The sequence below is a fragment of the Vigna unguiculata genome, chromosome 4 (genome assembly GCF_004118075.2).
Source record: "Vigna unguiculata cultivar IT97K-499-35 chromosome 4, ASM411807v1, whole genome shotgun sequence".
NCBI lineage: Eukaryota > Viridiplantae > Streptophyta > Magnoliopsida > Fabales > Fabaceae > Vigna > Vigna unguiculata.
The window spans coordinates 33443741-33460191 of NC_040282.1; the positions used below are offsets into that span (position 1 = coordinate 33443741).

General features: G+C 35.9%; 2 protein-coding genes across 2 annotated transcripts; both read left to right on the forward strand.

Annotated features, from left to right (window-relative positions):
• Window positions 1-10218: 10218 nt before the first annotated feature.
• LOC114180774 (receptor-like protein 34) lies at window positions 10219-11190 on the forward strand. The gene has a single exon (XM_028067065.1). The coding sequence runs from the start codon at window positions 10219-10221 to the stop codon at window positions 11188-11190; it is 972 nt and encodes a 323-aa protein (XP_027922866.1).
• Window positions 11191-11250: 60 nt separating this feature from the next.
• LOC114181754 (receptor-like protein EIX2) lies at window positions 11251-14388 on the forward strand. Its single transcript, XM_028068298.1, has 2 exons — window positions 11251-13227; window positions 14104-14388. Exon 1 carries the CDS (start codon window positions 11281-11283, stop codon window positions 13207-13209), a length of 1929 nt encoding a protein of 642 aa, XP_027924099.1. The 5' UTR covers window positions 11251-11280; the 3' UTR covers window positions 13210-13227; window positions 14104-14388.
• Window positions 14389-16451: the final 2063 nt, after the last annotated feature.

The window sequence follows — 16451 nt, forward strand, 5'->3', positions numbered from 1 at the left end:
TAAAATTCAAAATTTTTGTAGTGAGTGCAGAAGCGTGAAGTTGAAATAGTATTATGGCAGGTGCAGTAGTCTAGGAATCACGGTGAAGCAGGAAAATCAAAAGGTGTAAGAAGAAAACGTCATGGGGGTGCACGTTTTTAAATTGAAAGTGTATGGGGGGTGCACGTTTTCTAAATAGAAAGTGTATGGGGGGTGCACGTTTTCTAAATAGAAAGTGTATGAGGGGTACACGATTTCTAAATAGAAAACGTGTGGGGGGTGCACGTTTTCTATTAGAAAATGTGTGGGGGCTACACAATTTCTTTAAGAAAACGTGTAGGGGGTGCACGTTTTCTACACGTTTTCTTTAAAACCAATTTGTTTTTTCTTTTCGCACCCCAACCCACTCCTTTCGATTCTGGAAACTAAAATGCTTATATATCCATGCATACTACCATTGGTTCTTCTATCAATACTTCTCTGCATACCAAGCTTCACATCTCAAATCTCCTAATCTATATTTCCATACCAACGTGTTCATAATGAGTTCGTGGAATTATGGAGGATCTTCTTCGTCTAATTCAATCGAAGACAAACCTGTCATTCCAGACATTGTCGAAGAGTTTACTTTCGATGATTTTTATGAAGACAATGCAGACGATGAAGAAATTGTTCCGGTTCCTACTATGGATTACAATCCGTATGGGGAAGTCGAACTACAAGAACGCATGCAATTTGATTCAAAAGAGGCAACAATGTCTGCCATCAAACATTATCACATCACCAATGGATACAACTTCAATGTGGTAGAATCAAAACCGCATCTTTATGTTGCACAATGCATCCATTACAACAATGGATGTCAATGGCGTCTGAGGGCTAGTTATAGTAAAATCAGACATCATTGGGAAATCAAGTCCATTGATGGTACACATACTTGTTTCTCTACATTAATTTCACAAGATCACTGCAATCTGGATTCCAATTAAATTGCTTCCATTGTTTTTCATTTGGTCCGCACAAATCCAAGCATTCGCATCAAAAGCTTGGTCGCTGACATCAAAAGTTGTTACGGATACACGGTCATATATAGAAGAGCATGGATTGCGAAGGAAAAAGCAATTATAATGGAGTATGGTGATTGGGACCAATCTTATAATGAAGTTCCCAGATGGTTACTAGCTGCCCAACAAACCAATCCTGGGACAATTTTTAAACTTTTCGGTCCTCCAATTAATGTTGATGCTGAGGATGGGACATCCACATACATTATGGAACGTTGCTTTTGGGCATTTGGACCATGCATTGAAGGTTTTAAGTATTGTAAACCTGTTGTTCAAGTGGATGAAACCTTTTTAACAGGCAGATATCATGCCACCTTGCCAACTACAATTGCTCAGGATGGAAATAGAAACATATTTCCTTTGGCATTTGCAATAGTAGAAGGTGAGACAAAAAAGATATTTATTTAGTTTTTTCAACTACTACAAGAGCATGTAACTCCTTAACCAAATCTATGTCTAATTACTGATAGAGGGAAGGGCATTTTGTCAGCCCTACGATCGGAAGAAGTTGACTGGGAATAAGACAATCTTCACTCTGTCTACTGCATACGTCATCTGGGTTCCAACTTCAACAACCGCTTCAAAAATGCCAATCTAAAGAAACAATTCAGTAACTTGGGTACGACGTTTTCCTAACTTTACATTCCACATGCACAAAATATTTCCTTTAAACATAATATTTTTTCATTTCATTTTATATTTCTTTTTCACAGTTTACGAAGTCAAACAACCTACCATGCAAGCAAAACTTTCAGCTATGAGGTCCCAATTCCCACAAGCAGTAGCTTGGATTGATAAAATCCCCTTACATAAGTGGTCTCAGGCTTATGATGAGGGGCGCAGGTACACGCACATGAGAACAAACTTGGCGGAGTGCATGAACTTTGTCCTTAAGAGGGCTCGGTCATTACCTATCTGTGCACTATTGAAAATTACATTTCAAAACATAAATTCTTGGTTTGTTGAACGCGGCTTAAAGGCAAACTCTATGTTAAGAGCTGGTCATCAATATCCAAAAGATGTCACTGCCTTGCTCCAACAAAATCACCAGAAATCCGCATATTGTCATTTCAACGCTACGATCGAGATAATTCAGAATTCGAGGTGCAAGAGATATCGAGCCCCCATCAATATCATCCAAAACCAATCTCATTCACTGTCAGATTAAATGATTGATGGTGTGATTGTGGTCACTTCCAAGCTAGTCGGTTACCCTGTCATCACGTCATAGCTATTTGTTCTTTTGGTCTTATGCCACTTTCAAATTTTATCGATCCAGTTTACACCCTTGATTACATAAATACGACTTATCAAGTCCAATTCCACCCCCTACTAAATGAGGACTATTGGTCAACATATATAGGTTCTAATTTCAATCCGGACCCCCAAACTAGGTGCAAGGCTTCCGGACAACCTACAACAACTGGGATCCATAACGAAATGGATCATTCCGTTACGGATAAGCCAAAAAATGCTCTTATTGTCACACTGAGGGTCATCATAGGGGACAATGTCCATTTCGCCAATAATTTGTACATTTTTTATTTCAATTAATTTACTTTTCAATGTTTTTTTCTTCTTTCTACAATGTCAAAACTAAGACAATTTTTTATGAACATTAATATTTCTTATGCCTTCATCAACTATAATTTGAAATACTTTATTCTTTGATGGACCAAAAAACTCTATAAAATCATTACAAATTATTATGCTTACCTCTGTATCCAATTCTAATTTAATCACTTTTTTAAAAAAAAAAAAAAATTGGGACTGTAATCGATTACAATACCTTTGTAATCAATTACATTTCACCCGGACATAATGCATTAACCATGTAATTGATTACACTTTGTCTGTAATCGATTACATTACACCCAGAAAATTGCAATGCATGCAGTAATCGATTACAACATACAGTAATTGATTATTGCATGAAAAACATAACCCCCTGCACGATTTCATGTAAAAACGTACAGCCCCACAATGATTTTCTTTAAAGATCGTTCACCCCCCACACGATTTCGCTTGCTGACAAATTTTGACCACAAAACATTTGGGGGCTACACGATTTCTACATTCGAAAACGTGCTCCCCAAATGATTTGCCCATTTTTGTAATTTTTTCAAAAACTGCCTAGTTCCATAATAATGCAAAGTGAATTGCCTATAAGGGAAAAAAAACTGATATACGGGACTCACATAACAACGCCACGATTGGTTCAGCTAATCAAGTTGCTGGCCTATATTACTGTGAACATGTGAACACTCATGATAGAAAAATTCCTCATATTTCTTTAAATAATTGTAATGCCATGAACATAAATCTATGGCACTCTAAATTAGGCATCCTTCCAATAATAGACTTCGTCTTATATATGCAAAGTATAACTATGTCACTTTTGATGATTCCTCAATTTGGAATGCTTGTCATCTTGCTAAACAACGTAAACTCCATTTTTGCTAGCACTTCTAAAACTGTACAACCTTTTGAGCTATTACATATTGACATACGGGCTACTGTTCTATAATTTCTATGCATGGAAATAAATACTTTCTCATTATTGTTGATGATTCACGTTACACATGGTTGATCCCTATATGACTCTTCTGATTTCCTCAAGTATTAGTAACTTGATTAATACAATTCTGGCTTATTACATCTGCATTTAACCTAAAGACCATTAGACCTAACACCACAATAATATATAAATAATAATATATAAGGCATACACTATCATACAAGTTTAATTCATAAAAAATGGCTGGGTTTGCTAAAGTACGGTGGAACACTTTGTATGCCAAAATAACAACTAATTTCCATAACTATGAATTTTTTTTTTAACATTTTTATTATTATTATATGTTGTTGGAGACTTTTTCTTTTTCCAGTCTTTAGAAAGTGAAAGGGGAAAAAGCCAACCAGTCCATCAGACGAACGATTGTCAAAATAAATGTTGACAGTGTTTTAAACTTTGCAAGTTGGGAATTGGGTTTCTAAATTAATTTTTCCTTTTCTTTTTATTTAAGTTGTGTGATACTTTCCATATGTTTCTTTCTTTTCATTTTCTCATCAAGGATTTAATTTAACAATAATATATTTGAACAGTAAAATCCTCAAGTTCTTTGGACCATTTCATTTTCTTCTTTTAATATTTGAATAGCACAATCCTAAGCTGTTTGGACCAATATCATTTCCTTCTTTTCATGTGTCTAAGATGCTTAATTTTTCTAACCCATAAAATGGATTCAAATATAACATTAATAATTTAAAGACTTTTTGGGCTACTCTTATTTTCTTCCTTTGAAATGTCTAACATGCTTAACTTTTCCATCCCATAATGAATTTGATCGGGACAGTCAATAGCTTAAGTTCTTTGGATTAATTTCATTTTCAAGTGTCTAACATGCTTAATTTTTCCAACCCATAAAATGGATTCACATGCAAGAATTGATAAATTAAGGTGTTTCTGGACTAATTTCATGTTTTCTCTTTTCAATATGTTTCCTTTTGTGGACTAGTTGATTAGGACAACGAATAAGGTCTTTGAACTAGTGTCATTTTCCCTCTTTGCAAGTATCCAATGTGCTTAATATTCTAATCCTTAAAATGATTCGATCAGAACGATCAATATCTAGAACTAGTTTTATTTTTCCCTTTATAAAATGTCTTATTGCATAAATTTAAAGCTACTGGTTAGGAAAATCAACAACTTATTAAGATGTTAGAACTAATTTTACTTTTCCCACGTTGTCATTAATTTTTAACCCACAACAAAATTATGATAATCAACAACTTGTTTTTTCTCAAGACCAGTTTATATCTTCCTGTTTGTATTATTGATGAACTAAATTTTTAACTCATGTATAGTACACAATATCTTGAGATTTTTTTGAGATAGCTTTATTTTCCTAATTTTGACGTTATTGGTGGGGTTAATTTTCTTACCCACGTAATAGAAATTAGCAAATAATAACTATCTAACATAATACAAACTTACTCAATCATCTTCTAATAAAGGAAAAAAGGCCAAATTAAACGAAATTTGGGCATATCTTTTGGAAAGCCGCAGCCGATACTTACAATATGAATATAAATGATGTCATGGAGCTTTCCAATCACACATGAAAGAGAAAAGACTGAATCTTAATTTTTCTCTTTCGCAGTATACTGCTCTTGTTTACTCTCCCTTTGTCAGTGTTTTCTGACATCAGAAAACCTATAATGAGTACCTATTTCCTCAAAACATTTTATGTTTTTCTCTTGCTTTCTTTGCTTGACTCAGGAATTAGTGTGACATTGAAGAACTCAAGTGAAAGTGGTGAAGCAAAGTGCATAGAGAGGGAGAGACTGTTGACAAACAAGTCTCTCTAGATAAACACTCTTTGTATTCAGATTTGTTGTATCTTGAAATGAAACACTACATGGTCCTTTTATAGGCCTTTGGACATTACCCTTCAACTACATTCATTAAATATAACTACTACCTAACTCACAATTAATACAACAATTTCTAACTACCCACCTTCCAACTACCAACTACACACCTTCCAACTACCAACTACCCACATTTAAGTTTCCCTAACAAAATCCCCCCATAAACTTAAATGCTCTTCTTGTCCTTCATTCCAAGTATCATCTTGTTGTTCTCAAACAGAGAGGATGGCAGCGGCTTTGTAAACATATCTGCAGCTTGTGCACGACTTTCAACGTGCTCCAACTCTACATTTCCTTCTTTCACTTGTTCTCGGATGAAGTGAAATCGAACATCAATGTGCTTGCTTCTCTCATGATTGATCGGGTTCTTTGCCAATTCAATGGCCGACTTGTTATCAACTCGGATCACAGTCCCCTTTTCTTGCTTCAATTCCAGTTTACTTAGAAGGTTTCTAAGCCAAACTACATGGCAGACACTCCAGGATGCTGCAACGTACTCTGCTTCACATGTTGACAGTGTTACAATGGGCTGTTTCTTTGAAAGCCAGGTGAACGCCGTGCTCCCCATGAAGAATACATATCCAGACGTGCTTTTTCGGTCATCAACATCTCCACACCAATCACTGTCTGAGTAGCCGACTAGTCGGTAATCATCTGTCCTGGTATACATTAGATCAAGTGACACAGTTCCTCTCACATACCTTAGAATTCTCTTTAAGGCCTTCCAATGAGTATACCTTGGTTCCTCCATATACCGACTTGCTATTCCAACACTCAGCATTAAATCTGGTCTAGTATTTGTAAGATACCTGAGACTTCCAATCAGACTTCGGTATTTGCTTGCATCAACTCGGTCTCCATCTGCATACTTAGAAAGTTTTGTGCCAGGTTCCATAGGGGTGGAAACCGGGTTGCAACTTGTCATCTTGAACTTCTTTAAGACCTCCTCAGCATACCTTTCCTACGACACAAAGATACCGTCCTTCCCTTAAATGACTTCCAAACCAAGGAAATACTTCATAAGACCTAAGTCGGTCATCTCGAACTCCTTCTTCATCACTTCTTTAAATGCTTCAATTAACTCAGCATTATTCCCTGTGAAGATAAGATCATCGACATAGAGGGCAATGAACATCACATCTCCTCCTTTCTTCTTTATGTAAAGAGCATGTTCATAAGGGCACTGCTCATACCCATTCTTCTTGAAGTAAGTGCGATTCTTTCATTCCATGCTCGTGGAGCTTGCTTCAGGCCATAAAGTGCCTTCTTCAATCTCAGGACTTTCTTCTCTTCGCCTCTTCGCATGTATCCAAGTGGTTGTTCAACATATACTTCCTCTTCCAAGACTCCATTCAGAAATGCTAACTTCACATCCATCTGCAAGATTGTCCATCTGTGTTGAGCTGCTAAGGAAATCAACAATCTGATTGTTTCCATCCTCGTCACTGGAGCGAATACTTCATCATAGTCTATTCCTTCCTTCTGCTTGTACCCCTTCACTACGAGTCGAGCTTTATATCGCTCAACTTCTCCTTCAGCATTTGTTTTCTTCTTAAACACCCACTTTACGCCAATAGGCCGAGCTCCTTTGGGCAGATCGGTTAGCTCCCACGTGTTGTTGCGTTCGATTGCTCCGATCTCTTCATTCATTGCCATTTGCCACTTTTCCTCCTGCACGGCCTCTTCAAAGCTCAAGTCTTCCGAATCTGCCAAGAAACATACAACATGTACTTCGTCAGTCGAGTTGTATATGTCTTGCAGGCTTCGCGCTCTAGGCTGTAGAGGTTCATCTTCTTCATCAGAAGTCTCATGATCTCTCACAGCTGGTGGTGTATCTACTTCCAAGCTTCTAGACTCCTTCTCCGAGTTGTTCCACTTCCATTCGCTCTCTTCATCAACTTGAACATCTCGGCTCATAATCACCTTCTTTGTTATTGGGTTGAACAACCTATACACCTTGGTTTTTTCATCGTACCCAATAAACACGTACTTCTTGCTCAGATCTTCAAGTTTGGTCCTTTGTTGAGCTGGAACATGACCATAAGCAATGCTGCCAAACACTTTAAGGTGAGACACACTCGGCTTTCTTCCACTCCAGACTTCTTGCGGTGTCTTTTCGTTCAACTTAGCATGTGGACATCTATTTTGCACATAGATGGCACATTGCACTGCTTCCGCCCAGAACTCCTTAGGCAAGTTCTTGCTTTTCAACATTGTACGAACCATGTCAAGTATGGTTCGATTTTTCCTCTCAGCTACTCCATTCTGTTGGGGTGAGTATGGTGTTGTCAGAAATCTCCTTATTCCTTGCTCCTCACAATACTTCATGAGCTCGGATGAGATGAACTCGCCTCCTCGGTCAGACCTAACTGATTTGATAGGCATGTCTGTCTCCTTTTCAACCATTGTTTTAAACCTTTTAAACACTTGGAACACCTCGGATTTCTCCTTCAAAAAATACACCCATGTTTTTCTTGAAAAATCATCTATGAAAGAAATGAAATACCTTTTCCCACTGAAAGATTCAGGGGTAATTGGTCCACAAATGTCTGTGTGAATTAATCCGAGTTGTTCCTTTGCTCAGTACTCGGCAGTCCTCGGAAATGAGGTCCTTGGATGCTTCCCGAGCACGCACTCTTCACAGAATTTCTTTTCAAACTCCACAGTCGGGAGTCCTCGCACCATCTCCTTTTTCACCAACTCGGCTAGTCCACCAAAATGCAAGTGGCCAAACCGGAAGTGCCACATCATAGCTTCATCCTTCACGTCAAGTTTCAAGCACCTTTCTTGGACTATTTTTAGGTCCAGCTTGTACATCCTGTTCTTCTTCATCTCTACTCGAGCAATCAATCGATCTGACTTATCTTTCAAGTATAGTACTCGGTCTTTCATCAGAACCGAGTAGCCTTTCTCCATCAGCTGGCCCATGCTCAATATGTTGCTCTTGAGATCGGACACATCTCTGATTTTTCCAACTCGGTTGTTCTTCTGCAGGTACCAGATTGTACCCCGGCCTTTTACTGCCACCTTTGATGCATCTCCAAATGATACGTGTCCAGCGTCAACTTTGGTGAGCTCCTTAAAAAGATTCTCATCCCCACACATGTGGTTGCTTGCTCCTGTATCAAGGTACCAAACTGAGTTGTCAGAACAACTCGGACTTAGCTCGGCACCTGATCTCCTGGACATCATCAATATTCCTTCTTCCTCAGCGTCCTCAGAAAGGAAGTTCGTTTCCTTCTTGCTTTCAGATCGGCAATCCTTCGCGAAATGTCCAACCTTCCCACAATTGTAACATTTGACTCCTGAGTAGCAGTCTTTAGCAAAATGACCATACTTACCACATTTGAAGCACTCAACTCCTGAGTTGTTCGACTGACCGCCTCGGCCTCTACCACCACGACCTCCAGCTTGTCCTCGACCACGCCAGTTTTGTTGGCCGACCTCTTCTTGACCTCTTTCATATCCTCTTCTGCCTCTACCACCTCGGCCTCGAGTGTTCTAAGTATAAGGAACCTTCTTCTCCCTAATGGTTGCCTTTGCTTGGAGTGCTTGATCAAGGGACTCCTCCTTCTTTTTCCTTCTCCGCTGCTCATGCGCTTCAAGCGACCCAGCAAGCTCTTCCACCGAGAGCGCTGTCAAGTCCTTTGATTCCTCTATTGCGCAAACTATATTCTCGAAGTCGTCGATTAATGACCTCAAGATTTTTTCCACCACTCGACAAGCGGGCAGCGTCTCTCCATTTCTACCGAGCTGATTCGCTACGGTCTCAACTCGGGAGACGTACTCGGCAACCCCTTCATCTTCCTTCATCCTCATCCTTTCAAGCTCGCCTCTGAGAGTTTGAAGCCGAACTTGCTTCACACAGTTATCCCCTTTGTATGCCTTTTCCAGAATATCCCACGCTTCTTTTGAAGACGTAGCATTTGCTATCTTCTCAAAGCCAGACTCATCAACAGCTCGGTACAGCACGTACAAAGCCGTTTTGTCTTTTGTTCGTGTTGTTTTTAACGTAGCAATCTGGACTATCGTCATTTCTCCAACATCCTCTGGTTCTTGGTGCCCATTTTCGACCACCTCCCATACTTCTTGGGAACCAAGGAGAGCCTTCATTTGCAGACTCCAGTTATCATAGCTGACGCCTTTTGATAACTTCGGCAGGGGCATGCTATTAGCTAAGCTGGCCATCTCGATCAAACTCTCTAACTTACTCAAACACTCAGGCTCTCAAGCTCTGATGCCAATTTGTTGACAAACAAGTCTCTCTAGATAAACACTCTTTGTATTCAGATTTGTTGTATCTTGAAATGAAGCACTACATGGTCCTTTTATAGGCCTTTGGACATTACCCTTCAACTACATTCATTAAATATAACTACTACCTAACTCACAATTAATACAACAATTTCTAACTACCCACCTTCCAACTACCAACTACACACCTTCCAACTACCAACTACCCACATTTAAGTTTACCTAACAGAGACAAGCACTTCTCAGCTTCAAAGAAGGCCTCATAGATGACTTTGGCATGTTGTCCAGTTGGAGCAACCATCACACTAATACAGATTGCTGCAAATGGAAACGCATTCACTGCAACCATCAAACTGGTCATGTACTGCTGCTTGATCTTCATGGAAACTTCAACTATACACCGTATTTGAGAGGTGCAATCAGTGTCACTTCGTTGCTTCACTTGCAATATATTCAACATCTGGATCTCAGCAATAATTATTTTGTAATGAGTTACATCCCACAGCTTTTGGGCTCCTTCACCAACTTAAGATATCTCGATCTCTCCAACTCTTTTTTCTCATGTAGGATTCCTCCCACACTTGGAAATCTCTCACAAATAGGCTATCTGGATCTTGGGGATAATTATATTTCGGGACACATTCCTCTTCAGATTGGGAATCTCAAACACTTACACTATCTTGATCTTGGAGGATTTTATCTTTCTGGACAAATTCCTATTCAAATTGGGAATCTCAGAAAGCTACAATATCTCAGTATTGGAGGTAACACTTTTATATACAGAAGGCATATGGAAAACTATATTTCAAATTCCCTTTCTGGAGCAATCCCTTTTCGCATAGGGAATCTTCCACTATTGCATACTCTTCGACTAGGTGGCAATTTTTACATGAAAGCTAAGGATGCAAAATGGTTATCAACTCTCCATTCCTTAAGCATTCTTGAGCTGAGTTCAATGCATAGACTTAGTTCCTCTCACCAGTGGCTACAAAGTCTTAGTAAGCTCATTCCAAACTTAACAGAGCTGAGGCTAGTTGACTGTAATCTTTCGGATAATGATATTCGATCTTTGTTCTTTTCTCGTTCCTTTAACATTTCCACTTCTCTTACCATTTTAGATCTCTCTTCTAACATCTTGACATCATCAACACTTCAACTCTTGTTTAACTTTGGCCTTCATCTTCAAGAACTACATCTTTCTCACAATAATATAGCCTTGTCTCCTTCTCTTCGTCTAAATTTTCCATCTCTTAAGTTCCTCGACCTCTCTTACAGTAATCTTGAGTCATCAATGTTTCTGGCTAATTTCAATATTAGCTCCAAACTACAAAAGCTTCATCTTGTAAACTGCAGCATTATAGATAGAAGTTTTCTCGTTTCTTCTACATCGAATGCCTTCTCTTCTCTTTCTTACCTTGATCTCTCCCATAACTTAGTAAAAGCATGCTCTGTATTTTAATGGCTTTCTAACTTCACTACCAATCTTCGCACCCTTTACCTTAGTTATAATTTGTTGGAAGGTCCCATTCCAAATGAATTTGGGAAAGCGATGAACTCTCTTGAATATCTTTTTCTCTCGAATAACAAACTACAAGGCAAGATTCCTTCTTTCTTTGGGAGCATGTGCAGATTACAGAGATTAGACCTTTCAAATAATAAGTTGAATGGCAAATTCCCGAGCTTCATTCGAAATTCTTCATGGTGCAGCAGACACATATTTCGGCAATTGAGCTTATCTTATAACCAAATTACTGGCAAGATACCCAAGAGCATCAAACTGCTATCTGAATTGGAGATTTTATCTTTGGAGGGGAATTCTTTAGAGGGTGATGTCAATGAAACTCATCTTTCTTCTTTTCCCAAATTATATTACTTATTCTTGTCACATAACTCATTGTCTCTAAAATTTCTCTCTAATTGGGTTCCTCCGTTTCAATTAATTTATTTGGGTATAGCATCTTGCAAGCTAGGTCCGAGTTTTCCTAGTTGGCTTCAGACTCAAAATTCCTTAATCGAACTAGATATATCTGATAATGGACTAAATGATTTTGTGCCAGAATGGTTTTGGAACAAGTTGCAAATTATGTACGAGTTGAATATGTCTCAAAATAATCTCATTGGTTCAGTTCCTGACATGAAATTGCAGCTTCCTTTAAGACCATCTATAAATTTAAATTCAAATAATTTTGAGGGAAAAGCGTCATTGTTTATGCTACAAGCTTCCGAGCTGTTACTCTCTGCAAATAAGTTTTCAGATTTCTCATGTGGAAACATCAAAGCTTCAAACTTGGCCACTTTAGATTTATCAGATAATCAAATAAAGGGGCAACTTCCAGATTGTTGGAAATCTTTGGACCAATTATTGTTTCTTGATTTAAGCAACAATGAATTGTCAGGAAGGATTCCTATCTCCATGGGCTCCCTTGACAAATTGGAATCTTTAGTTTTACGAAATAATAGTTTAATGGGCAGATTTCCTTACTCGTTGAAGAATTGCAACAATTTAGTTATGTTGGATGTGAGTGAGAATATGTTGTCCGGACCAATACCATCATGGATTGGAGAAAGCATGCAGCAATTGATAATCTTGATCATGCGAGAGAATCAGTTCTCTGGGAATCTTCCCCTTCATGTATGTTATTTGAAGCGTATTCAATTATTGGATCTTTCTAGGAATAAGTTGTCAAAAGGAATTCCAACTTGCTTAAATAATTTTACTATATTTTCTGAAAAGAGCATCAACAGAACTGAAACAGAACGTCGTGTTCATTGGTATAATGGTACTTACTACGAAATTTATAATGTTTTTGGTGGTAGGTATTATACCTTTCATATAACGTCGATGTGGAAAGGTGTGGAACGCAGCTTCACACATCCTGAGTTGATTCTTCAGAGCATTGATCTCTCATGTAACAATTTGACAGGTGAAATGCCGAAGGAGATTACCTACATGATTGGGTTAATTTCTTTGAATTTATCAAGAAACAATTTGAGTGGAGAAATTCCTTCCGAAATTGGAAATTTAAGTTCACTTGAATCCCTTGACTTGTCAAGAAACAAATTCTACGGGGGAATTCCTTCATCCCTTTCTGAAATGGATTTTCTCCAAAAATTAGACTTGTCACGCAATTCTCTTTCTGGAAGAATCCCATTGGGAAGACACATGGATACATTTGATGCCTCTTGTTTTGAAGGAAATGTTGATCTTTGTGGAAAACCGCTTGAAGAAAGTTGTCCAGGAGATGAAGCAGTGACAAAGTCTAAAGGAGTAGAAGTCGATGATGAAGATGATAAGTCAGTTTTCTATGGAACACTATACATGAGCTTGGGGGTAGGATTCTTCATAGGCTTTTGGGGCTTATTAGGTTCATTACTACTTTGGCATCCATGGAGAATTGCTTACCTGAGATTCTTGAATAGACTGATAGACTATTTACTTGAAATGGTGGTAGTGAATATAGCAAAGTGTCAAAGGTGACTCAAAGACGAGTAACAGGTACATAATTCTACTAAATTCTTTCTTTGAATTTTATAATACTTATTTCTCTCTTCAGTTAAGTAAATCAATAACTATGTTTATATTGAAATGGAGAATGCCTTTCTAAAAACAAATGTACACATTGGCTTGGCATGAACGTATCTGTTAGAATTTAATTATTTAATTATTTACCCTTGCTAATAGTAGCACCTCAAGTATTTTCTTTAATTGTATGTCTCTCTCAGCTACAGATTTATTTTCATCAATTTTTGTTGAACATTGATTATATACTATGCTCCTATTCCTGGCTTTACTAATGCGAGTTTCTTTTCTCCATAAATGATTGCTTTTGTCGGTGTAAAGACATTATTGATGGTGTAATATGTTTTGAGAAGTTTTCCTGTTTTCAAATGAGGTATGCTTAGACCATTTTCAAAGTGCTTACATCATGTTATATGCCTTAAGTAATGGGTTCAAATAATTTAGTTCTCATTTAGCTTACAACAAACACTACAAAAAATTCTATATGTAAATTTACCTTAAGAAACTACCACTTTATACAATATAAAAAATAGCAATTGTTATGTCGGTTTGCTTGAATCCATCGCATGATACTTTCCCGATACATGAATTGTGGCGATTTTTAAAACCGTCACAGATGTAAATTGTAGTGGTTAAAACCATTACATTTTACAAAAATAAACTGTCATAATTTACACTATTTTTTGCAGTGGAAAATTTTGATCTTAGATTTTTTTTCCATCACTAATGTTTGTTGTACAAATTTTAGCACAAATTTTGCAATTTATAGCGATTTGCTTCATTTATTATATCACTAATACTTGTTTCCAAAATAATTTCCATCATTACTAACGTCTGGCAAATAAATTTCAGCACAAAATTTGCAGTTTATAGGGATTTGTTTCAAGACTCTATTATGAGATGAAAAGAAAACATTACAGATTGTTGGCAGTGTAAGATTTGAAGGTTGAAGATTCATGAAGCTTAATGATTTGATAGTGTGTAACTGGATAATCTATTTTGTAATTTTAATTTTAAGTCAACAATGTGAGATTTCCGAATAATGTGAACCTTTTACATTCCATCTTGAAAATTGAGGATTGTTAATGGTTTGCCACATTTAGTTATAGCCCATGGAAATTTGTATATGTAAGGAAAAAATGTGAGATAGAGTTCAGATTTTCTATTGATTTGTTGAGTATTGTCCTCTGCTGAACATTAAAAATATATTGTTTTAATATATTTTAAAACGTTAAAATTAGTGATAATCAATATAGTGATATAATAGAGGAACAACATAAAAAAAATCTAACAGAAAATCCAAATTTTGTGAAATATCCCAATAAGTTGTACTTTAGCATATATTAAATCTCATCTGAATCACTTTTTTAAGGGTGATTATGAATTTGATTATTCAAAATGCGGTAACTTAGATTAATAAAATAGATTGGATATAAAATTCAGATTCATTTAAATTTTACTAGATTAATTTGGATTTTTTTCAATTCAATTTAAATTAGATTGAATATAAATTAAATTTACTTTGACAATTTGATTAAATCTTATATGGGAAATCTAATTAATTTGATATGGTATGGATCTAATTCAGCTTGATAAGGCCCCATTTGATGAGGATTTAATATCTCAACCCAACACAAGTCCAATTAACTCGACTTTGCCCAACCAAGTCCTCTCCCTCTTAACCCACCTAGGCATTTTATCTGAGTTTGGTCGTAGTATCATTTACTCCAAAAGCATAAGAATGATCACTAGTGTAGGGAAGGACAATAGTTATTTTCAACTTTTGGTTTCGGGTTCACTCCCGCAGGCCAACTCAGTTCATCACAGATTCAGGCCGGATTAGGTTAAATTTTTTTTGTAAATTTCAATACGGGTTGATTTTTGACTCAGCTTATCCGAATTGAACCCGTGATGAGTCGTGTTAATTAGCTCACCAACCCGCAAATAAAAGGTCACACAAGTGTTTTTTTTAGTTGGGCTTTGTATTTGGGTCAAGTTAGGTTATTTTTTTAGCCAACATAGATAATTTATATTTTTTATGATTTTATTTTATATTTGGATTGTATTGAAGTTTATTTAGATTTTAATTAGAATTATAATTTAAATTTGACTGAAAAAAATAAAAAAAAAATTGTATTTTTTTTAATTAAGTGAGTCCGTGAACCAACTCGTTTAACCCACCAATCCGTGGTGGGCCAGACCGGGTTAGAATTTTTTTGGCTCGTTAGTAAGTGAGCCGGGTTGGGTTGACTCATTAAGTGATCCGGGTTGAGTTGACTCACTAAGTGATCAACCCATGGTGGGTCGAGCCAGATCGGACCGAGTTACCAGTTTTGACATTAAAATGGAATGTTACAAAAATTAATATATTAATATAAATATTTATTAAATTTTAAATTTAAATCACAACTTTAACTAAAAGGTTAACCAAGATGTTAACCGGAAATCCGATAAACAGATATTAAATTATTTTTAAATATTAAATTAAACTAAATAAAATATTCAATAAATGTTATTTAATTTTTATTAAAAAATAATGAAATTAAAATTGATTGAATTTTTTTAGTAAATACATTAATGGAAAGTTCGATAAAGATATATTAAATTATTTTAAAATATTAAATTAAACTAAATAAAATATTCAATAAATTTTATTGAATTTGTATTAAATTTTAATTGAACTAAAATTTTACCGAATTTATTTTTATGTTAATTTAAATTAATATTTAAAAAATAAATATATTAGGTTTTCTTGCAAAAATGGGTCGATCCATTTATTACAAAAATGAGTTAGTTTCCTAACTAATTACATGATAGGATCAGTTTATTAATGATTTGACTAGTTTTTTTCATAAATATTGGTGATTTTGACCCATTTGTTACAAAAATGAGTTAGTTTACTATGGCTAGTTTACTAACGATTAATCTTTTCTCTATTTTTTTTAACTTTTATAATAATTTTTAAAGTTTTATATACTTTTTTTAAAATAAAATTTTAATAATTTGACTAAAAATATTATAATTAAATTTTATTTTTGTAAATTTTATACTAAAATGTATTAATAAAATTTAAAATATTTAGTTTTAAAATGTAAATTTTTTTATAAAATTTTATTCAAAATATTTTTAATCAAATTTTATAATAAAATGTAATAATAAAATTAAGGGTTAAATATGTTTTTACTCCCTTAAGTTTCAAT